The sequence below is a fragment of the Perca flavescens genome, chromosome 19, assembly GCF_004354835.1.
Source record: "Perca flavescens isolate YP-PL-M2 chromosome 19, PFLA_1.0, whole genome shotgun sequence".
Lineage (NCBI taxonomy): Eukaryota > Metazoa > Chordata > Actinopteri > Perciformes > Percidae > Perca > Perca flavescens.
In genome coordinates, this window is record NC_041349.1 from 27,325,660 (window position 1) to 27,351,236 (window position 25,577).

At 41.1% G+C, this 25,577-nt stretch overlaps 1 protein-coding gene across 2 annotated transcripts in view; it reads left to right on the forward strand.

Moving 5' to 3' along the window:
• nrxn2b (neurexin 2b) overlaps window positions 1-25,577 on the forward strand; it is a 760,536-nt gene that overhangs the window by 180,154 nt on the left and 554,805 nt on the right. For both annotated transcript variants that reach the window (XM_028564156.1, XM_028564158.1), the window contains exon 4: window positions 19,787-19,816. In XM_028564156.1, the coding sequence (XP_028419957.1) occupies window positions 19,787-19,816 (30 nt within the window). The remainder of the gene's footprint in view (window positions 1-19,786; window positions 19,817-25,577) is intronic.

The following is a 25,577-nucleotide window of genomic DNA, read 5'->3' on the forward strand; positions in this document are numbered from 1 at the left end:
TACATTCGTATGGTTATTCAACAGCTTTCCAGAGTGAATCCATCTGCATTTTCTTCTATTTCATTAATGGCACACCGTATACAATGTGGCCAGACATTTTCCTGGAGGCACCCACACATTTCAGCCTCAAAAGTTAAGGCATTTGATGTTTTCTTTGATTATCTGGCGGAAACCTTTTACATGCAGCATTGAGAGAAGGGAGGATAAGAGAGGTTTCTGCCACAGAGAGACAGGTGAGGACTCTTCTTAACCACTCGCTATGAAGGCCATAGAGACAGAGAGGAGGATGAGGAGTGATGGGAGAGGTGGTATTTGTTTTGCAGGTTGAGCTGCTACACACAGCAGGGTTGAAACATCCCCACGCCTTGACAAAGATCAGGCCAACTTGGCAATCTGGCACACACCTGGTCCACTATGAGGTCCTTACCATGGGATTTATTCTGCTTTTTGCTATATAAACAGTTTCTTATCTTATCGCTTCCTTGTCGGCTGCAGGCCTGCCCCAACAGCATTAGGGAAAACTATGTGCCATGTTAACACAGCAGCCAAAAGTGTCCCACCACTGATTTTGTTTTCCTCCCCCATGTGTCCGCGACAGTACAGTATGTTTGAGAATCATTGTGAAGAGCAGGATGCAGTTTGTGCTACAAAATAAAACACAAAGCAATACTACTTATCGGGCACGTGTTGCCCTGGTCACTTCTGTATGAAACCAAATAATTTGTCACATGGATTACCAGAAACGAAACAATTTTAACAAATGTAAAATTTAAAATATGTTTGGTGCTCCAGTCAAATTGTTTGCTTGATTTATCATAATAACAGTATGAAAAAACAGAAGCTGTATGTCTTTGCAGCTATTGTTGGAAGTTAATTATATCTAGGAATCTCAGAATAGATACATTTTATATATATATATATATATATATATATATATATATATATATAAAATGTATACAACTATTTTTTTATATATATATATATATATATATATATGTATATATATATATATATATGTGTGTATATATATATATATATATATATATATATATATATATATATATATATATATATATATATAATAAAATAAAAATAGTTGCAACAATGAACAGGATTTTAGAATTTAAAGCCCTGCAGTTTGAATGTGTGTGTGTGTGTGTGCGTGCGTGCACGTCTGTAGTTGCCTGTTTTGATTGTACATGCATGCTCACAGGCAGGTCCGTATTTACAGCGGGTAGAGATAAGGACAATCAGCTCAAGTGTGTTGTTGCTTTAAACATATTCCACAGTGAAATTACAAGATAATCATCATCCCTTCCACTTGGTATTATCTCCCATGACGTGCTTCAGCATCCCAAAACGATGGAATAGAAAAACATTTTTGCAAGAACCTGATATTGCAAAACTGTCTTACCTGTTTGAATGTTTTGCATCAAAGGCACAACTCCCTGTTAGCAACTGCTTGCGTGAACAGATGGTAGGTTAGTCACGCACGCACATGCACACTCACATATGCATACACCAGAGACTGAGAGAGACTGTAATGGAACTGTCCGTCAAGTCAAATCAGGGACGAACATGGAATGTTTCAATCTATTCCAGCAGCCAAAGGAAGGCAGAGGGCTTTCAAGAGGGTATGATAACAGCATCAAAATGTTTCAACATATAGATTCACAACATGGATATTTCGGGCTAGGGAACTTAATAATAAATCATTTAACCATTAACTGACAATAATCATTTTAAACTGTATCGGATTTAGCGTTAATGCACTGAATATACCAAAAAATATATAAAAACAAGTTTACTTCTCGGTTTGGTGTGTTGGTTTCTGGCAGAATGCCCTAGATTCTTAAAGGTATCTGAATAAAAAAATGCACTCCTCTTACAGCAATCAGAATTTTCTTGTGTGTGTGTGTTGCTCTTTGCCCATGCACCTGCATGCAGAAGGTAAAAGGGTTATAAATCACTGTCTCTGTGTGTGAGCAGCATACGTTTTGTGTTTCTCTTGCATTCTTGGCCCCGTTATGAGACGCTGCTTGTACTGACAGTTGGAATGGATGGCAGTCATTATTTATGATGCCGTCCACTCGTCACCGCGTGTTGTCACCCCGCGGGCTGTCAGCTGCCACAAGATGGTGATCGCAGAAATGCCATTCGGCTAAAACCTGGTAGATAAGTATCTGTGGTAAATAACTGCACGGTGTGCTCTGCTCCGTGTGTGTGTGTGCTCTGCTCCGTGTGTGTGTGTGTGTGTGTGTGTGTGTCACACAGAAAAAAAGGATAAATAGAGACAAAGATAGGGACACTCTCCACTCTGATCACATGCACGTACCTGATCAGATTTCCTATTTAAATCAGAGAAGGCTTTCAGTGCAGGTGTTGCTCAGCTGAGTGTGGTTGTCTTTCATTTAGCATTTCATCCTCATATAATTAATTTTTTTTCCCCAATCAAATGTTCATATAATTATTGTAAAAAAATAAATAAAAAAAAAAACATAAAAGTTTGAAACACTGCCACTTTTTTTAATCCGGCTAGTTTAAATATTGCGTCATCAGCTCTCCCAGCATGCTTTGAGGTTTATGGGGATATGGCCATACATTCCATACACTGTAGGCGAATGTGACTACATACCACGAGTTCATCACAACATAATCACATAACATTTTAATGAATGGCACAACAAGGTATGCATTTTACACATCTGCCCAAAGCCACAACAGATGTGCAACATGTGTACAGGTAACAAATATGCAAGTGCCAAATCACAATTAATTTAGTTGCTAAGCTTCACAAAATCCCAACAATGGAGCTGCTGTGTCCTGCACTAAATCTTGTTTACCGACCCAGTTTGCTTTGTATTGAGCTCTGGCTGAAATCCATGTTGCATAGAAGTATTTTCTTTCTCACTTGAACAAATGAACAGGTTCCTCTAATAGTTTGTCCTAATAGTTCATTTTACAACACCAAAGAAAGTTTGGAAAGTCCTTCGCTTAACTCTAACTAGCTGATTAATGATTGGTCATCCACACATTAAAAGTGACACCCAGGCAAGAGCAGTATTCTCTATTTTGGAAGTGTATTTCCTCTATGAAAAACCTTCTTTGCAGATGTTCAGAGCGAAGATGTATTTAGTTCATTTCATGGTTTTGAGTTTTCTGTAGCATTACCATGGCATTTTAGCAAACACATGTTTTGAGTGATTTAGAGTGAATATTCTAATGCTGCGCCGCATTTACCTTATTTGAGACATTACAGGCAGTTTGGGTGTTTTACAGTATGTCAGAAAAATGTGGGAGCTCTTTTCATTTTTACTTTTCATTTGCATAATTACAACCCGAGAAAGTCACTTACTACTTGTTTTGAGCAGATGTTTTGAAAGTGAACCCTACACTAAACATCCTGTCACACTTTTCTGTCACAACAGTGCATCTTGACCCCTTGTTAGTGTGCCAGGGGCTATGGAATACATCAGATTTGCCTTAAAGCGCTGCATATGCGTGTGTATGCGTGTGGTGATGCAGGAAGGAAGAGATATAACAAGAGATAACCGAACCTCACTGGGCTAGCGTGGTGGTTTGTTGGGCTTCAAACCTCACCATTTGCCTCTTTCTCTGTGTGTTCTCTCTCTTTGTCTCTCCCCTTCCCCTTATGCTGACATTTTCCAGGGCTGTGTGACACCATGAATGACAACTAGGGGCTCTTTGGAGTGTATGTCGGCGGAGTGGCCTGGCTGAAGGAGATAAGGAGGAGTCCCGCACACGTGCACATACGCCCACACACACACACACACACACACACACACACATGCATATTGTCCATGCTCAGAAAAAGGACACAGAGACCTCAAAACACAAAATCCAAAGGAGGTCCTTGTATCATTCTAGAAATGTTTTTGTAATTTGTGTAATATGTACATAGTATGTACTGCAAGCTTTTTGTGGCCCATTGTCGTCAGCGGTTATGCTATCAGCTCACAGTATGAACTAGGAACCCACTGAAAGTGACATAAATTGTTATTGTTGTTATTTGCGGAGTCCATTTGCGGAGGAAATGGAGTTGCGAGCAACTGAAATATACCAAGCACCTATGGAGAGATTAATTTACAAGTTACATTAAAAGGTTTTACTGTACATACTGGTTTGGAGTTTTAGTTTTAACACATACATACTGTACAACTGTTGCATTTCCCTCCATCACTTTGTGAAAGCACTTTCATTGATATGGATATGAGCAGAAACTAAGAATCAGTTAGAATTTTAGCACATACGCACAGACAAACCTGTTGCATTGCACTACTCCAATACTGTGTAAAAACTCTAAAAGCATTTCCACAAGAGTGCTCCCTGTAAGCACAGATGCTAATTAATATGTAGAACCATACGCAGTAGTTCAGAGTGATGCGCTCACACACACATATACACTCATACACTCATATTCTCCGCCACACCAGCGTAGAACCCCAGCCCCAGCTTGCCGCTCTGCCTTGGGGATGGCAGAGGCAGATGGCGCCTGTTGAGAAGTGCCGGGTACCAAGATCTGTTGGCTGGAGCCCCGGGAGGCGCCGTTGATCATAGAAATGAAGTGGAGGTGACACTGATCACTCTTCTGTCTCCTCCCCGAGCTCCCTCACTTTCAGTAAGTGCAGAGGAGCCGAGAGATACTTAATGTGCAGAAAAAGGTGAGGCGAACACAGGCAATATGGGAGGTAAATGCAAACAAACCAGCGTCTTCACATGGAGGCAGTGTCTGGGGAAATTGGTACGCAGACGAGGCAGCGCTACCACCTTGTTAACTAAAAACAACACTCTCAAAAGGGTTGAATTGTCAGTGATGAGCCTAGGCGGGGGAAAAACACCACCTTGATTGATTTTGGTATTTCTGAGGCAGCTCTAATTAAATGCTTTTGTAACTGACACTGATAAAATACTCAGAAACAGTTATTGATTTGGCTGCCTGACTCTTTTTCCGAGGCAGATCCATTCAACTACAGCTGGTATCAATCTTTATCCCAGTTTCAGGTGCCTTATTTCGCCGAACAATTAATTTTAATTACAGAAGCTTATATGGAAATTGATCGATATGGATCACCGTAATATGGGCTATTTCTAAAACGCCTTCTTTTCAGTGCAGTCTAAAATTAATTGTGTAATTTATTCTTTAAATGAAACACAGTATATCAGTCCTATTGGGGTTTTTTTTACGCTATTTTATCACGGCCTGTAAATATGGCATTTATTGATTATATTTATGTTGCAGTCCACACATTTTTGTCTGGCCAATGGTCTATTAACATTAGGCGATGAATACACAGCTTAGACAAACTGTGTTTATACAGCAAAGCATCAAAGTCAAGGCATTGTTTTCCATTATATTTTTACTGTCAGTTGTCACAACTACATAATGTCCATGTGACAACCATGTGACTAAAATGATTTGAATGTATGGCCAAGGCAGTGTATCCTATTGTGAAAACCGCTGCCCTTTTTCAATTCCCCCCTCTCCCCTGGTCAGATAAAGCTCTTTTATTTGGGATAAGACCCACTGCATAATTGCATATAATTGGATTTAGCAGTTCAGTGACCTTGTGGTCAGTTTGTTGGACTTGACAGTAGATAGCCAGAGAGAGAAAGAGAGACCATCTTAGTCAATGCGTTTGTATATAGTGTACGCATCAGCGAGTATGTTTTAGGCTTTTAAGAGACAAGATGATCCCGCAACTAATGTCAGCCTGATCCCTGGTGACCTAATGTCAGATACTCAACCTTGGTCTTTAGCTAGTCCTGACAGAGGCATGTACATGTCCTGACTATTTAACGCATGCTAATGTTATCACTCTTGTGGATCACCGGAGTCAGTCTTTTTATAGTGTCACATAATAAGTTCTAATAAGCCAAGAAGAGCAGTTGAGGGCCGCAGGGGATTTGAGTTCTTTGTGCCTCGAGGCGGCACATTTGCATTCATAGAATATCATGGATTAGAGCAGTAATCCTCAGAAAGCTTGTTTTCTCTGTTTTTCGCGATATCTTTGGTGCTAACCAGTCATGGCTTTGGTGTTTTTACACTGCACTGCACAGTAACTGTACTTGTACTGTATCAAAGAGTGGAGCCGATACGGAGACATCTCTGTTTACATCGTTTATTTGGCACCCTTTTACTTTTTTTGTTTCAGTCACAGTGACTCTCACTGTTTATTAGGGCTGGGTATCGTTTGAAAAATTACCAGTACCTATACCAGTCCCCCTAAAGTGTTACCCATACCAATAGAGTACTCATTTGATACCTTTTTTTCCTACTTCTTTTGATACCCATCATGTCAATGCCACCATAGTCTCACTTTGCCAGACCTTTCTCCACAGCGCTGCGGAGAAGGGTCTGGCTAGTTCACACAGCATTCCGGATGGGAGACAAACGTGCACTGGTTTATTGGCATTTCTTTAACCCAATCACAATCGTCTTGGACGGCGGCTGCAAAATATCCTCGGGAAGGAACTTGTTTTGGTGGAACATGTGTACGTTCAAAAGTAGTTTTCGTCGCGCAACAGAAAACTCAGATTGGACAGATAGTCTAGCTGGCTGTCTGGATTTACCCTGCAGAGATCTGAGGAGCAGTTAACCACAGAATGCCAACACAAAGAAAGTGGAAGGTAACGGATATCCGGCCGAAAAGCGTGTGATCCGGCTGAATTCTCTGCGGCAACGGAGCAATCCCGGAAGAGGAACGTTGTGGATATAGACTAATGCCACCTTCACTATCTGCTGCGGTAGTGAGCCATTGCACATCTTAAGTTATCATGAACTAACTATCTTTACGAGGTAGCCAACCCAACTTTTATTTCCAGAAGATTTCCAGGCTAATACCCAATACAAGGCTAACAACTGCCATGGAAAAATCCCTTGGAAGCAACTTTTTCCATAAGGTCTCATCTGCCCTCTTCAACTTGTAAACTGGTGACCAAGTAATGACCCCCTGCCTCTACACACAGTAAAGGACAAAGGCACCATGTTCGGAGATCTCTCTCTCATGTGCGTGCTGAGCCACTAATCCATTTTCCTCTGGGCCCCCCGGGGATGAGTTGATCCAGAGGCGACTGGTATTCAGCCACAGACACACTGCTAGAAACAGCTGCCATGTAGATGATGAGAGCATTGAGTGCCAAATAGCTGGTGATTCAGGATGCACCAAGATCCTCTGATCTATTGCCAGATCGCTCTGAGGAGGCGTAGGTAGTGGGTGGAGGGCGGAAGGTGGGCTCGCAGATCAGGGAGGTCGAGCTACCTTATCCAAGGGAAAATATTGCTTCGTGTCAAGCAACCTGCAGCTCTATGCTTCCCTTATTTATCTGTTTTGAGAGAGAAAAAATGCAAAGGATGCAAAAATAGCCTGGAGAACAGATTGAGTAGTTTTCTTAAAGAGCTGTCGTGGGGCTCGAAACAGCACGGTGGATCTGAGGATGAAGTCGTGACAGATGGGATCAGTGGAGCCTAGCATAACAGCCCTATCTGATTAAGCAATCTTACACTGTCTGAGCGCTAGCCAAAACGGCGGTGGTGGTCAGGATTTTGGCGGCAGTAGCGATGACAATACTTACTTACAGCGTACATTATTAAAGTCCCAAGGGCATTGGCAAAAGTACACCTTTGCACATGCATATACATACACACACACACACACACTCTCTCTCAGGTGTAGCTGTGAGATAACATGGACTTCTTGCACTTGTGTTGGTCTCCAGAGAGCTCTTTTAGGTAACCGGCTACTCCAATCTGTTTTTCTTGTTATTCTAGATAACCACGTGCCAGAGAAATGAATTTGATTTATACATTGATGATATGTTTTTTCCGCATCTCTATTTTACTATATTTGATCTGACAAAATTAGTGCTGTCAAACAATTAAAATATTTAATCGCGATTAATCACATTGTCATAGTTAACTCGCAATTAATCAAAATTTTTTATCTATTTTAAATGTCCCTTGATTTCTTTTTGTCCCATTATTTTTTTCTCATTTTAATGTTCTTATCAACATGATACGGTACTTTTAAAACGGTGCCTGAACCGAAAGATATATATATATATATATATATATATATATATATATATATATATATATAAAGGAGCACCTTGTTCAATTGTATTTGTCTGTTCTGTATGTTCAAAAATATCAAACCAATAAAAAGTTAATCTAAAAACAAAAAAGGAGCACAAAACGGTGAAAACAACCACTGGATGGGAAAAGGGTATTTTACAATTACATGAATGCACCACGAGGCTGGCGAGCCGAGCAACATGACATCATGACTGTGTTTTTCAGCATCTACAGTCTGGTTTTGGAATCATCTCCAGTGAAATACACACACACACACACTTTACACCGTTTAGCTGTAAACATTTTAACCGTGTTTAATCTATCGTTACCTGCTGCTAATTGTAGTGATGGCTGGCCTCTCGTGCGGCAATGTTTCAGTTCCCTCTAACGTCCGTTTTCGGAGCATTAGAGAGAAGCGCAGGCATTTAAGTGGCACTGAAATCTGCGTTGCTATTCAGTCCGGTAGATAACGGTTGTTAAGGCACCGGTGCCGTATTAGCACCGGGTCTCGGACCCCATTCAAAAAGGCGATTTTCGTCGAAAAGCGACTAGTTTGCAGGTATGTACTACTCTTTGGCCGGCTCGCAAGCAAGTGCAAACAAGTGTGTGCAGCGTGCCTGTTGTTTTGTTTCCGGTCTAGCTAGATCCAGTGTGGTGTTGTAGTTGTTCTAACATTACTAGTTGTTGCAACAGCATGTGAAAAAAAACTACAAATTTTGTTGGGCCAAAAAGAATGTTAATCTTGTGGAAAAAAATTTACGCCGTTAAAATGAGTTTGCGTTAACGCCATTAATAACTCGTTTAACTGACAGCACTAGACAAAATACATATATCGCACTCTGTCTGGTCTCCAGTCTACTACTGTCATATCCTTTGAGTTTAAATCTGTACAACTCCTATTCGATTTGCTTGTTTGTGACGATAGTAATGTAATACAATGCTAATTAATGCAGGTCTGTGTTCGTTCCACTCATCTCTACGTCATCAGTGTTGTTATGTATGCTGACAAATGCTTACAGTTAAACAATACAGCCTCGGCAATGTGGACTTAATGGGCTACGAGATTCCTGACTATATAAAAAGGATTTACCCCCAAAATGTAATTTTGCTGCAGTGGGAAGATTAATGAAAGGGTTAGGTTTATTCTATTGCCCTATACCTGCAGTCTCTGCTGCGTTTACCTTTGTGGGCAATGAACCAGGAGACATTATTTTTGTGAATATCATTACTTATACAAATGCACCCTTAATATAATTACTGAACTCTACTAACCTTATTCAAATGCAAATTCCCCTTGACTTTTTAGAGTTATGTATTTGGGTGGATAATGTAATAAAAACACACAATGGTAATCTTAATTGCTTGCAGAGAAAGACACACTGACAGGGAAAAGTGAGCTCTGCAGTGATTCCAAATAAAGAAAAAAGGGGGCACAAAGAAGAGGGGATGATGGAGGTTAGGAAACAGGGTTAAGAAAGATAAAGTCAGGCAGAAAAAAAAAAGAGTACAAAGAAGATGTGAATGAGAGTGGAAGAATTACAAACAGCGGGGGAATGTGAATACACCAGTATGGCCATCGTCATGGTAAAACAGACACTGGAGCCAGTTGCCATGCCAACAATGGCCGGGCTGCAGTTTCTCATGCATTTGTCCACAGCACGCCTAGAAAGTGATGAGTGACTTTGAAGAGAAACCAAACTTGGGAAGAAAACAATTCTGCGATCTTGAGGGGAATGAAATGGATTTGTGTCAAGTCTTTTCTCTTTTCACCTCAACGTTCTTGGGCCGACTAAAGTAGCTCATATATTTCAAGGAAATATAGCTGACACTTCAAGGAGGGACACTCCACGTGGCTAAAGGAAAAATTATTAATGAAGGCAATGACGGGCTTTAGGCTTTTCCAGGCACGTAGAGTGATGAGCAGAAATACGAGTTCTGCTTAACCTCTGCTCCACTGGTTAAAAGGATAACTTTTTGTGTCAAAACCTGTGATATTAACATTGTTTTACTGATACCCATACGCACGCACACACACACACACACACACACACACACTCTTTTTGTTTCCCTATTGTCTCTTTAGATGTGGTTTTTCTCAGCACCCATCATTCGTGAAACCCCATTCCAAACAGAGCCGGCCTATTTCACAGCACAGCGGCACCAGACGTCCCCTACATTGTGTTTAACATTGTTGAAATATTTGTTTACAAGGTTCAGTGCCGTTTAATTTTCTTGTGATCAGTTCTCTCTCTCTCTCTCTCTTCTCTCTCTCCCCCACTTTAGCTCCTTCTCCTCGCTCGAACTCAGTAGCCCCTTTGTTTGAATATGCAGAGGACTTGTCGCTCGCTGGTATTTGTTCAGTTTGCCTAATCGGAGTTTGGCGAGATGAAAGCAAGCAGCAGGGCTTTTTGCTCAGCAGCTGAAACTAAACAAGATACTATTGTGTCTCCGGGAAAACACACTGAGTTTTGTTGTTTTCTTAATTAAAAGTTGAGCTCTGTCATTTTGTGGCATGGCTGGACAAACAATAAGTCTGTACATTAATTCATTTGATTTCATTTTCATATTAAGACCTCAATTTACTTCTGTCCACGTTTGTCTGACATTTTTCTTTTAACGTTTCCCATGGACTGTTCACACATACACTCGTACTCACATCGCAAATTAATTTCATCTTCAGAATGCTCTTCAGTCTTAAATTGTATGACAATAGTTGAAGTGGCCAATTATAAGACCATGTGTCTGACATCTGATTGTCAGAATTGTTATCTGATTAAAGGACAATTAGGAGATCAAGATTGAATATGAGACTAAACTGTTTACAACATCCGTTTTTGCACAATTCAGCAAGTTCTTCAGAACCGTTTGTGTTTTTCATTCACCATTGTGTAGCAATGACTCACACACCATTATGCTGTTGTAAGGATGATGCACCATTTGGGACTTTCCAATCTCAGTTAAATCAAGCTGCGTATTGTTCCCCACAAAAAGGATTCCAGCTTCAGAAAATAGGCTTATGAATTATGAATACATTAGTCACACAATTTACATTCATTCTGCCATAATTATCCAACTCGCTCTCAAATGACTGAACTTCCAAGAGCACTGCAGATTCAATGGTCTAATGGTGTTTACCCGACCCAATGAGCTAAATGTAGTTAGTTCATCGTCTCAGCTGGAAGACATTAATTTTCCATTATGGGATGTTGTTGTAGTTACCTGCTGAGACCCACCCCCTGATACAAGGCAGGAAGTCGCCGTGTCAAAAACTCACGGGAAGCCACATTTCCAGGAAAAGTCATTAGGATTTAATTTTTTTTTCCTAACACGAAACTACAGTTCACTGCCGTGCCGTTAGTGGAGAGGAACAGGATGTGTGCTCTAAACGCCGGCTGAAGGGAGGAAATTGTCAAAATGAAACATTAAACATCAACAAACGCTCAAGGCAAGGTGCTATTTTGCTCTAATGTCTCTGTAGATTACTTTGCCTTAACTCGAGCTTCCATGGCTCAGAGGAACAGGGGATTTTGTTATTTTTACTTTATCTCACTGACATGGCTGTACTTTTGCGATAGAGAGGGCAATTATACCAAAACAATATCTGCCTGTACAAGTCATTTAATATACTTTGGAGTTGAGCGTTTTCTTTTTATTACCAGTGAAGGATGTCACTTTCTTGATTTTAAAGCCATCTCCCTTATTTGTTGATATTGATACTTCAGATATGTCACTAATAACTGGAAGTTATTATGTTTTTATTCTGGATATCTTTCAGTGGTTTGAAATGGACTTTGACCCAGTTTTCATGATCAGGCGAAACGATTGCAGGAGTAAAAAGGAGCATAAGGACGAGCAAGGACTTGAAATGATGCTATTAGCTTTGGGGGGGGGGTGTGTGTGTGTGTGTGGGTGTGTGGAGGGTTGATGGGGGGGGGGGTGGTGCATTTGCTAAATGTCCACTTGAGGACTGGCTTCCTCCCTTCCATCAATGCTGCCATTCTCTACATCACATCTGACGTTGCAATTACAGCTTCCGACATCCCTAGAAAAAAAAAAAAAACAACAACTGTAAAGGACGGCTTGCGTTTTGTTGGCCACTCCCCACGTTTAGCTTTCCTAATGAGTAGAGTCCAGAAGTGGCAATCGGAGGCATTCATTCCATGAAATTGACTGTGGAAAGAGGGCGGGTGGAGGAGGGAGGTTGTAGGAGGCATCTGCAGCACTGGCAGTTGAAGATTAGGAAGAGGAGAGGAAGGACAGATGGAGACACTGAGAGAGGACACCACATCTCTGTGGGGACTAATGATTAGTTTTGACCTCATAAATGAAAGGAAAATAGAGGTCAGACATAGAGTTTATTGGTTTTCACCAAGATGGACCCAGCATGTATTTCCAGGCCAGAAACTCAACACATTTGGGAACTGAAAAAAAAGAAGAAAAAAAAAAAGAAATACAAACAATGGAAGGACAGACAGAATTTAGGACATGCGGATGCTGTGTTTGCAATATTACACCTATTGCTTTCAGTGTTGGTAGAGCCCCCTCCTTTTGAAGTGAACACAATTGGGTTTACATAAGAACTATTAAAACATTGAAGCTCCGTTGAGTATCTTTAGTCTGTCTTGTGTAAATTAGCATAAGTGAAGAAATCAACATCTCTTCTGTGTGCTAGCTTTGATGGTTAAAACATGAAAGTAGTCAAAAATTTCCAGCTCGGCATATGGAGGTCATATTTATTTATGAACTGTTTAATTAAGATGGAACGGCAACTGTTCAGATCTCTACCCTCTCGCACCAGTTTCCAAGACTTTCTGATTTATTTTGCCAGACATATCCCATGACATATTAGCTGTGTTTTAATGAACAAAATGTGTGAGTCAAAGTGATTCACTCAGTGTTATGCAGTTAATTAGGAGTTGTGGGGGAGCATAATATCTTGATATGAGAGATTTTCCCTTGTAAGACGTAACTATGATCTCCCCACGTACAGAATAGCTATTAAGCCAATAAACAGCACTCAAGTGTTTCCAATATGGGTAAGCCCTTGCTGAATGAGAATGTTGCATTGTCAATTTAGTATGAAATATTCATGTTTTATATCTTTTTAATTTCGTAGTATATTAGCACAGTGCTTACATTCATTCTAAAACACCAGAGCTATGGCTCAAAGGTTGGAGCCAAAATCAAGACGGACATGAATATTTTGTGTCTGGCAGCATTGGTTTGAATAGTCTCTGTCTGCAAGCCTTGGCATGTGCAATCTTAATTATGTACTGTATGGCCCCGTGTAATTGTAACTTCTTTAACTAATCTTTAAATCACGTCACTTGACAGACTTCCAAACAACTTAGCGCATCGCTCCTGACAGATGATGGCTGTTGCTGCTGTGTAAAGTGGAAAGTGACCATAAAGATTTAATGCTTCGCTCCCTCAGCTTAAGTGCCTCGCCTGGGGTCAACAGTTCCCTGTGGTATTTCCAAGGAAATCGAATGCGCACACACACACACACACACACACACACACACACACACGAGAATTCTGATTGCTGTAAAAGAAGTGCATTTTTTATTCAGATACCTTTTAGAATCTCGGGCATTCTGCCAGAAACCAACATACCAAACTGAGAAGTAAACATGTTTTTTTGGTATATTCAGTGCATAAATGCTAAATCCGATACAGTTTAATATAAGATTTTATTTCACGTGGTGTTGTGAAAATGTCCATATTGCTGGTCCAACTCCTTTTGTATTCAATGGAATGTACAGCCAGTGTAGCGAATGCCCTTTTTGCTTTATTGTTGTTGTTCTAAAATACAGCCGTGCCTTTGCTTCAAATTCAAGCTTTGCACTTTTCACATTGCTGTGGTAACTGGTCAGTTGAGAAGCAGTCCAATTTGTCTTGCAGTGTAATCACTGGGCTCTGGTGAATAAGATTTAAGGTAGACGGTCCGTGGTACTCTATGGAGGAGAAGTCTAGTACTACTACTGGAATATCTAATGCGTCCTCTGCTTTACACAACGTAGTTACTGCCACAACAACTACAGTGATAGTACAGTAGCCAGATGTTTTTCTCTCTTACATTTATTACACTCAAGCTACATTGACTATATTTGGTTATTTATCATGATAGACCAGCATGGACAGTTAACCACAAAAATATTAAATGATACTTTCACAGAAATCTACCAGACTCATTAAATAACCAACAGATGTTGTGTCAAAGTCATTACTTTGTCATTACGTTTTTTTTTCCCTTCTTCCCCTGTGGTGAATTTGAGTAGTTGTGTCTTAAAGACTCACAAATGATGGTGTATGCAAACTCAGGCATTGTGCATTAGTGCATGCTCCCACCCAAGCTGCACCCGGACTTCTCAACAATTCTGAGCATTGGGCTTTTGCTCCCAGTAGTTGACCAGTGTAGCGGCATGCAGTAAACCCAAATCTAACATCCTTTCAAAATCCTATAAATCAACTATTGACCGTACAAGGACCAATACATGAAAGATTTTCCAGTGTTTTCTGGATTTGGTTGAGGGTCAGTGCAGGCATCAGGTGAGGCTTCATCTTCAGCATGCCTTGCTATTTTCTTTTTTTTGTTGGAAGTGGGCAAACATTTCTTAGAAAACACAAGCATCTTCCACAAAATATGACAAAGTCAGAGTGTGTTCACACAAACGACTCAAAAGCCGGCGGAGCGTTGCTATTAATTGTGAACGGGACGTGGCGTTGCAGCCCGGCTCCGCTCGCTGAGCTAAAGGCATTTTAAAGGTGCTCAGCTGCACTACAGAGAGGGGGGTAGCGGCGCAGTGGATATGACACGTGCCTTTGGTTTGGGAGACCTGGGTTTGATTCCCACTTACAGGCAGAAATGAGCCATTTCCTTGTGTGTGGTCCTCGGAGCTGCCCAGTCAGAGCAGAGAATGCAAATTACTTCCTCAGTGCAACCCACACACCGCTTCATAAGATGAAATAGACTGTGTTCTGCTTTGTATCTGTGTGAACGCAGCTCAAGTCTTATCCTTTATTAAAATCACAGCACGACTGTGGACCCATTGAGCAAGATTTTCACTTAATGTTAAAGTAAAGAACATGTTTTTTTCTTTTTGAAATGGAGCAAACTGTTAATAATGTAAAGCATTGTAGGACATGGACGCCTTTAACATCCGTCTATAACTCTCAGCAAGATTGTCGAGGTCTTCTTAGCCCCTTATCTCCCACTATCTCTTCCTTTCTCTCTCTCATTGAGTACATATCCACAATAAATTATTGAAGCACTTTAAATTTTGCCACAGATTCTATATTACTTAAGCTGTGCAAAGACACTATGCATTATGGATCAGCCTACTCAGATGAATATTATTCACATTCAATCAGAACCATTTTCCCCACATCTTTTAAGCAGATGTTTTTACAAATTGCCCTGGTTTGTTTCTCCTTCGGGGGCCCGTGCCTGCGTTTTTTGGCATTGGAAGACATACAGCAATGATTACGCAGTGAAACTTTATCTGTGCCGAGGCCTAGTAAAAGCCAGTGATTTGTGGATGTGTCAAATGTTTTGGATATTGTGGAGTTTTATATCTTGTGCCAAGGGTGCACCCAGCAATAAGCTGCACATAAAAAACGTTTATTGTTCTTATTTTATACTTGATGACTTTTATCCACTTCGACAGTTCATGCTTTTTGGTAATGCTCGCTCCCACTAAAGTCTTCAAAGGCAGTGTCGTTAAAATGTTTTAACCGACTACCATTTTGGGATCCGCAAGTAAAGAAGAAGGGTTTGTGTCAGTATGTGTATGCGTGTGCCTTCAGGAGACACGTTGGCCATATGCTGGTGAGAGTCCTTGGGGGATGATGCTGTTTAACATGCCATCCCAGCACTACAGGGGGCTTGGGAGGCAAACACATTCTTACTTCTGACTTCTGACTGAGTCTATGTGTCCATCTGATGAACGAGGGATAGAGGAAGTGAGAGGAAATGTGGAAAGGGTAAGAAGGGCTAATGACGATGACTCCCATCCAATTGTGTGTTGTTGCTGCTGTCCTGAGACCCAGCACATCTGTCAGTGCGTGTGTAGGATGATGTGACCTAGTCCTATAAGGTCAGTACACGCTGTACCTTTTTGAAATGCTGCTTTTAAAACCAAGACACGCCAGAAACCACAGTATTAGCCATGCCATCATTTGTAGTTGGTGGGTATCTTCATTTAGTCATAAACACGTATACGCCTGGTGTATCTATTGACTGATATACATATAAATATGGCTGACATTGCCTGTCTTCATCATGTAGTATCTGGCAGGACACTGGTGTATGAGCCACCAACAGTCATTTGAGTGAAATCAGTAGTTTGCAAAACTATAGTGGCCTGTGTTCATCAGACCTGTAAGCCGAGCAGAAGAAAGTGGCAGATGAGGAAGAAGAGAGCAGCTGCAGCTGGCTGATGGAGGACTGGATGTGGAGACAGGGAGCAAAGAAAAGGTGGATAAATGGGCTGAAAACAGAGGGGAAGAGGAGTTGGCCAGATCAGACGTAAGCATGTCTCCTCCTAATGGCAGAATTATGACTCTGCTCCATCTGCCACTCAATCATAACCAACCAATCGGTGCCGGTTCCGTTAGGCACTCCCATCTGTACTCACCGCAAAATTAAGGATGTAATCAAATGCTCAGATGTCAAGGAGACGGGGAGACTTATAGTTTGTGCTTGGATTGTGTCACGTTTCCAGTACGTGTGGCAAGCGCTGCTGCTTGTGGCTATGGTCATTTTGCTTCAATATTGATGCAGACTGGAAGTTAGGAGAGATATGGAGCTTTTCCTCATGTCTGTTTTGTTCTGATGTCTCACAGTGATCAGTCATTTCGAGTCATGCTGCCTCTTCTCTCTCTCTCTCTCTCTCAAACCACTTCACAAACCGTCACATCCTCATCAGAACCTGGCATGGTAGGTGTCTGGCATCCTGTGCTTCTGCCAAGACAACTGTGTGTGTGTGTGTGTGTGTGTGTGTGTGTGTGTGTGTGTGTGGCTTTTGTGTGTGGCTTTTTTGTCGGTTTTGGGAAAATAAAAGTTTTGCATCACGACTTTCTAATTTGCTAATACAATACCTCAGAATGAAATTCTTCTTTTGATTGATTTTTGGCTTTTCTCTGCCACTGTGTGGCACACCTGTCTGTACATTTCTGGTTAGCACCGGCTGTAAAAGAAGCCGTTTGATAACTTTACTTACCTCTTCTTCTTCACCTTTTCTCGTCTTTCTCTGCCGTACAATCACAATGCTGCCTGAGCAGGAAGAGGCCGGGGTGGGGTGGGGTGGGGGTGAGGGGGTTGGGGGTTTTGGTATATGAATGATTTGGTATGCAGCGACAGCACCGTTCTGTTTCATTGCAGGAGCCTTTCGCCTTATCTCCTTAATGGATTATGAGCAAAGGAACAAAAACAGAGGGAGGCAGAGTGAGAATGATTGGACTCCCTGCAAAGGGCCTGCAGGAAACGGACTGCAGCCAGATAAATAAAACACTCTGCCTGTACATTTCTTCTGCCCCTGAATCACAGCTGTTGTTAAGAAAGAAGCCAATAGCAACAGCTTGTAGTCAAGAGTCATTTGAGCTTCTCTTGTCTTTGCATTCTGATTTACCTGCTCGCTGGTGCTGGCATAGACGCGTTTAGTGCATTCCCGCTTTAGCCAACCCACAGTAGTTTCAGTTTGTTTTCTGAGACATTAGACACTGGCTTAGGTAACTTAAGCTGTCAAGTACCTCAGTTAGCCAGTCTATGGTGTAAATGTCGTTTCACAGACCTTACAGAGAAAAACCCAGATAGGTGTGCTGTGCACACAAGTTGAAGTTTTGGTGTTGATTAGTGCGGCTTTAAAGGCCGTCTTTTCTTTTTGTTGTTGCTAGAGTTCTGAAATCAGCTGCATGAAACAGTAGGTGCAAAATACCTACGTTTCTTTGGATAAGGTCATGATACAGTATGTAGACCAATACAGTACCAGAATATGAATCTCAAGCATCAACGACACAGTTCCAGACATGCTTTACGTGTTTTATAACTAATTCTTGCGCTGAATATTCCTAAACTGCAGCCGTCAGTGATGTAAATCCCGTCAAGTCTGAAGGGTCTTTTAGGTAGCTTATTCTGTACATTCCAAACAGAAGTAAAGCACTCCAAGGCTGCACCACTGCACTTCCTTGATGATAAGGTTTTGTTTGATTGAGCTGTTTGCTGGTATTGCCAAGAATCTTATGTTTGAAACGGTATTGATCAAAGAAAAGACAGGTTGGCTGGAAGCGATTTGACCTTTCAGGACTTCTAGTCCAACAGACATAATGCTGTTGATATTCTGCGCTGCCTGGGGTTAAATCCAATTTGCTTTGGCCATTCGGGTTATATGGGAATAAACCTTGCTTCAGGCCATAGTTAAGACCATGTTTTATTTTTTATTTTTGTTCTAGTTCTTTTTCTCTGGTTTAAGGTTTCCTTCCAAGAATTCTATCCCCAAGACGTGCCAGTGTATGTTCACACTGCATGATGCCTGCATGCTATGGACTTCAAGCTGACATCTAGCTGTTATTTTCCCTCCCGTCGGGCATTTTTTTCCCCCTGATGATCCCCTGTACAGTAGCCTTCCCAAAAAGGCGCTTTATGGAGGCCTTGTTGTGTTTTTACCATTTTTACTCCATTTAGTTTAAGGAACGTCCTTTGATATGTGGGAATTGTTTGGCCTGTTGGTTCTTTTAATGGCAGTTTTGAAAGTGTTGTTGCTATTTCTGTCTCACGGAAAAAATACTTCACTGTAGGGCACTGTGTGCAGACCTCCTATGTGCCCTACAGTTGTGTTTAGCCAGAAACTGGGGTTATCTTGGTGATGACAGTTCCTTTTGAGACTTTATTATAGACCTTATTATTTGTTCCAAAGATGTCCCAAAATGTCATAATATTGTGAATGTTTTTTGTATGCATATATTGTCACAGACCGTGATATGTTTGCTTGGTGCTGTGGCCTGATTCAGAAGTTACTTAATGTTAACTGAACTATTGTTCACCGACGAGAGCTGGAGCTCATTGTGGACATCTTTCTTTTAAATCTATTGATCTGCAGTTTTGGCAAGATGTGTGCAGCCTACAGTGAGCTAAACAAATATTTTGGGCTGGTGTTGTTGATGCTCACATCTGTGTTGGAATAATCTTTGGCTTTGTTTTGTTTTTTGTTTTTTACTGACAACAGAAACAGTTTTATCCTGTAGCGTTTTTCCAGGTTTATCTCTGACCCTCTCGCATAGCTCTGATTCTTTCTTTTTTTTATGATTTGTGTACAGTAGAAGGTGAGGAATCCAGTCTGCCAAACAGTTTTGTGTGTTCCATAAGTACTCCAGAGGAAAAAAAAGCATTTGTGAGAGCAATAGCCTTCGGGGGTTGCGCCAAATGGAAATGCTTTTTTTTCAAAACCCCCCACACCTCACTCAAGAAGTGTTTGCTTGTTTTCTGTTACTATTCTCTCTCTCTCTCTCTCTCTCTCTCTCTCTCTCTCTCTTTTTTTTTACCTTTGATTTGAACTCTGACATCCAAGTCTGCCCCAGGATGTCTGTCACAAACTGCAGTCCAACGTTGTGACAATGCTTTTTTTCTTCCCGTGCCTTTTATGACCTTCTTTTCTTCCTCTTTCTGTTCTTTTTTTCTGTTTTTTCCCTTTCAAGGTCTGGCGCACCTGACGTTAAACGACCAAGGTATGGGTTCATTCCTTTTTATTTTGGTTCAGGTTTTTTTCTTCTTTTTTTTTGAAGAGGAATTGACTCAGCCTCTTTCCCCAACCCCTCGAAACTGCCGCTTTCCCTCCCAATTTCCTCCTCTGCTATTTACCTTCTCTCGGTGCCATGCCCCTCCATTTCTTACCAAATCCTCCCCTGTAACTCTTTGCAACATCCTCCCCTGTTGCTGCCCCCTTCTTTTTCTCCTTCCACATCTCATTTTTTTTCTGGTTGTGCCTCTTGCTTCTCCTCCCTCTCCCTTCCGCCATGTCTTTGTGCTTTTCTGTGACCTCCACCAATGTGTGTCCCACCCCTTGTCCTGTCCTATGGCTCACGTCGTGGACCTTCACCTCTGACCACCTTTGACCCCGACGACCTGACCCCGGGGGCTGAAGGTAACACTTTTCTGCTATCCCTTCTGCTTGGGTTTAAACAGAAAGTAAAAAAAAAACAACAACTGCTGATTCTATTGGAAAATGTGTTTCTTGGTCAAAGTTCCAAAAGCAAAATGTGTCCACACTCCCATTCACTAACACTTCAAGGTGTTGTCGAATGTGCAGAGTTTCTCTTCACCACTCTGCTGACATTCCCATTGTTTGGCATTCTTATTCAAAGGGCTACCGTTCAAGTTCTGATGTAAGCTTACATTACACAGTATATGTATGACTTTTTATGAGAAAATGTGTCTGCAATTGTTTTTGATGTAGCTGTGAACACTGGATGTTATTTTTGATGCTATGTTGTGTACATCTTTACACCACAGCTGTTTGATCTCTGCCACACCACACCTTCTCTCTATCCTCCAGACGTTATTCTCCTCATCTTCTCGCCTTTTGTGCATATTTTTCAAAGAATGTATGTCACCCATGAGCAACAGACTTTTATTGTGAAATGCTGATGTTATTTTGTGTACTCTTGCAGCCAAAATGCGTTTCAAACTAACCGAGCTCCAGTCTGATTATTTACCAACCCTCGCAGTTGAGGGTTGGTGCAGTTATGCTTTCCTCATCCTCTGACCTTTCTCTGCCGCTGGCCTCCCTGTGAGGACTGTCCATTGAAAAAAAAAAGTGTGAAAGCAAAGTTCACAAAAGAGAAAGGAAGTTAACAAGTGCAGTTAGCCAGTGAACATTCTGACCTATACTGTCGCGGAGAGAGCTTCCTCTCTGCTATCATCGTGTTCCGTGATTCATGCAAACTTGAGCCGCCACCCATTTCCTCGGACTTAGCGCCTCGCTCCGTTTCACTGATTAATCTTGAGTTGTTAACCCCATCATTTCAAGATACTGAACAATTGAGGGGAAAGCTCAGGTTGTACTGGCACGTTCAGAAAGTGACTCACCTTGGTTTTAAAAACCACTCTGACTTTTAGTGAACCCTGTCACAGCATGCGTCACCTTACCCAGTAACTGCCTCCAAGATCACCTCAGTCTTTTTGTTCATTTGTTGGATTTTAGCTTCACATAAAGTAGAGGGAAAGGTTATGTTATTATATCAGTGTTCTTTATCGTTAATTATTACTGTAGGTTACACAGAAAACTGAGCTTAGACCGTAATTACTGCTGCAAAGAAATGAAATGATTGCAGCAGCAGAATCAAAGTCAACTTTACTATCTATCATTAGACAGTCAAACCTGTGTCTTAAATGATTTGCAGTAAGAATACCGTTTTTCTTTTAAAGGTTGTTTTTTTTGTTGTTATTTATTTCTGACAGGACAGCTTATGCCAGGAACACACCGCACGCTGAAGCGCCGTGAATACCCGTGAAGCGTAGATTTGTGCCTGATCGCGTGCCTGGCTATTCACGCCAGACGTGCAGTTTTCCGCGTCGGTCACAAAGCGATCCTTCTCCTCTCTACAAAATGTCTCTCTCACTGTGTGTGTGTGTGTGTGTGTGTGTGTGTGTGTGTGTGTGTGTGTGTGTGTGTGTGTGTGTGTGTGTGTCCTTGTCCGTGTCCGTGTCCGTGTGCCTGATGGCGTGTCTGCTGCTTGGTTTATTTTGTCAAGTATCCAGCTGCACTGTGGCCTTCCTGTATGTGATTACCTCCCTGACTTGACACAATGGGCGTTTCTCAATACCAAGAATGCAAACTACGGACTTGTGTTCTTGGGGAGAACGTTCTTGCTGGTTGTTTTTGGAAGAATAAACTCGCAAGTTCACAAGCACAGAAAACACTGTTAACAGTTTGAGACGATGCGGTCTTCCTGATTATTGCTCAACACCCCCAGCACAGAGGCTACCTGTAAGGCTCCAAAATAACAGCTAGATATAAAAACCACCACAAAATAACCACTTTGTATTAAAACAATCTCCGGACAAGAAAACCTCATAATGCTACAACTATTGCAATAATATTGAAAAATAAAACTAATTGAGCTTTAATTTGATTGTTTATGGTTTAGCTCAAACACCCCTTACTTATTCAAAAAAGTGGAACGTGATCCCTACTATTATTAGTGTATAAGTTTAAGTCAGTTTAAATAAAAACAAAATAGGCATATGCACTGGTGTGTCCTATGTGTTCCTATAAGTATTATGTGGAATTACCATTTCTATATTATAGTAGTGCACTGTATACGGTATGCCCAGGGAGATGGAAATTAGAAGGTTGGAGTCTCCCCTTTAGTCTACATAACATGTCATAGCATGTTACCACTTTATGTACAACTGTACATTTATCATACAGACTGAAACTCAATTTCTAATAAATCAGAAAACAAATACATCAAAAATATGAACTAAATACAAAATATAATGTAGGCTATAGCCTATGGCATAATTTAAACAAGTCTCCCGAAAAGAAACGGGTATATCTCATATAATATACAGTATATGGTTTATCTCTCCTCTGCCTGCTGCGCTGTGTGTGTATGTGTGTGTGCTTGTTGAGTTTAACTCCAAAAAGACAGTTAACACAGGTTCCCGTTAATCTTATGATGCACATGTGTTGTGATATTTAAAAAAACGATCCGTCAACGGCGAAATAAAAGCCTCTTATTTACGGAACCGGTCTAAAAGACCTCCGGGGTCCTACAGCGGGGTCTCCGAGTGAGACTGTCCGAGCGCCGAGCTAGTGGCCCCGGCAGGCGCAAACTGGCGGACGCGTCAATTTATGGAGCTCCAAAAACTCAGAAAACTTTGGAGCAAATTGTCAATTTGGCAAAGATTTTTGCAAGACTGCCAATATTCGAAATCTAAACCTTTCTCGCCTAAAATATTCTCAGAAGTGAATTTAGTGATGAATAAGATGGCGAAAATTGTTAAAATTGTCCCGTTTTTGTACTGTATGTACTGGAAATCCAACCAATGAATCCAACCATCATTGAATGCCAAAATGAATGTTGGGATACAGGTGCTGCGAAGTTCATACAAGTTACCAACCAATGTATCCTCGGTAAATAGGCGTGTCAAGAATACATCCGGGAATTTTAACTGTTCTTGGCGAAATGGGAACTTGTGTATTGGGACAGTACTTTGGCAACACGAGATGACGTTTCACAGGGACACAAGAACACAAGTCAATAGAAGAACACCGATTGGGAAACGCCCATTCACTCGCGGATTGCGGAAGAAATAAAAGAGACGGCGAGACGAAAGCTGCAGTGCGCAAGCCGGCGCTGCTGCTCCACGCTGCCGCTCCGCGCCTGATTACAGCCGGACATATTTAATAACATGGGCGCTGTACTAAAAATAGTTCTGCTTTATGGCGCTTCGCGGCTATTCGTGGCGCTTCAGCGTGCAGTGTGTTTCTGGCCTTAGACATGAAAGACGAGACAGAGGGGGAATTACATGCAGCAAAGGGTTGCAGGTCAGAACCGAACCACATTTAATTTATCGCTTAAAATAAAAATGTTTCATGGTTTTTTAGTTCTACCCCTGCAGGTGGAATGTTGCCTGATAGAGACAGTAGCTAGTACTCAGTAGCCATAGCAGGTACTTAATATATAAATGCACATTATCATAAACTATGCATAACTTAAAGTTGTCTTCATTCTTTGGACAATAGTACTTACCACTAACACAACATATGCACATTAGCAGTGTAACTATTCTTACATATTCTCACAAAATACTTGATTTCCTTAAATATGATACAGTCAAAATACCAGTGTGAGTGTTTCTGACTTAAATAAAAACATGGCGTTTTATGCTAACCATTAACAGCTGTTTACACCAAACAGGAACTACCACAAAAGTGTGGCCTTACATGTAATAACCACATATGGTATTTGCCAATTGATTGATTAGTCAATAGACAAACAAATTAATATTCAATCATCTGGATAATTTAAGTCATGTTTCAAAATGACAAATGTGTAATGGTTCCAGCGTCTCAAATGGGAGGATTTGTTTGCTTTTCTCTCTTTTACATTATTACAAATTCAATTTCTTTGGTTTTTGGAGAATTAATTATTAATTATTACATTTCCAACTTTTCTTTATTTAAATGTCCATAACACGTGTCATACAGCACAATCCATGGTGAACAAAGCATAGTGAAAACAGTGTGTCACTTCCCTTCAATTCCCCTACCCACCCCCAAACCAACCCAGTTCAGGTCTAAAACAGACGGGGATACACAACACGGGCCCATGCACACTGACAAACACACACCAGTAAAGGCACACAACATCAAAAGATAAAAGTGCAAAAGTTCATTAATACATTTTTTTTATTTATAGACCAATCAATCAATCTATTTGTCAATAATATAAATCCGATTAAGTGGTGCAACCCTTAAGAATACATCTTACATGTGTTTAGTCAACATGCATTGCACTTCGGTATGTTTGTTGCCCAGTGATGGATTCCTGCTACAGTATGAAAATTGAGATTACCCTTTGCCTTAACTCTTCACTGTCCTGATTGTACCTCATCATAATACTTATTTTGACTTTTTAGCCTATCCAACACATTTCAAACCCCAGCCCTGTCCCCAAATCACCCCAACAGAAAACTTTTTAACTTTTTAACTATCATCAAGCAAGGTTTTTACCAGTTTTTGCCAGTTCATTGCTCCTATATGGCTCAACAGAGAGGCAGAATATATTTCTCTGTCCACAGCAGACATTGGTTGCTGCCACCAGCAGATGAATCGGGACTATAATCCCGTCATCTCTATGCATCCTCTGCTTCTATATAACATCTTCCACAACCTGCTGCCATTTAACTCTGATCCCTGTCTGTAGTCCATCCCAAACTGCATGGACTGTTTACTCTAGCCACTCGCTTGTAGCAAGATGAGCATTCTGACATTAGAGCATCTATCTGCCATCATCTCCCCTGAGACACGACCTGATCTCAACATCAGACGTTCAGGCTCTGATGCACCATGTCCAGGGCATAGCCGTGCATTTCCTGGCCCCCTCAGGCAGCAGGATCTAAACTTGAAACGTGGCTGGAACTGCAAATTCCCTAACTTTTTCAAAAGACCAAGAAAGAGGGTTGGGATTGTGTAAGATAAGGTGTGGAAAAAAGTTGTGGAGAATAAAATAGAATCTATGACACGCACAGATTTGCTGCTTTTATGTGTATGTCACTGACTGCAACCCAGTTCCCTCTCTCTGGTGTGTTACTTTCTTAAAAACAGTAGTGTAATAAAAAAAAATCTCTAAATAGGCCACAGGCATTCAATAGAGGTCTAATGCATAATTCTGTTAGGAGATAACATAAAACAACTACTGTACAAATAACAATATGTATTTTTTCCTTTTATTATTGTGTTTTTCTCATCAGGGCTAA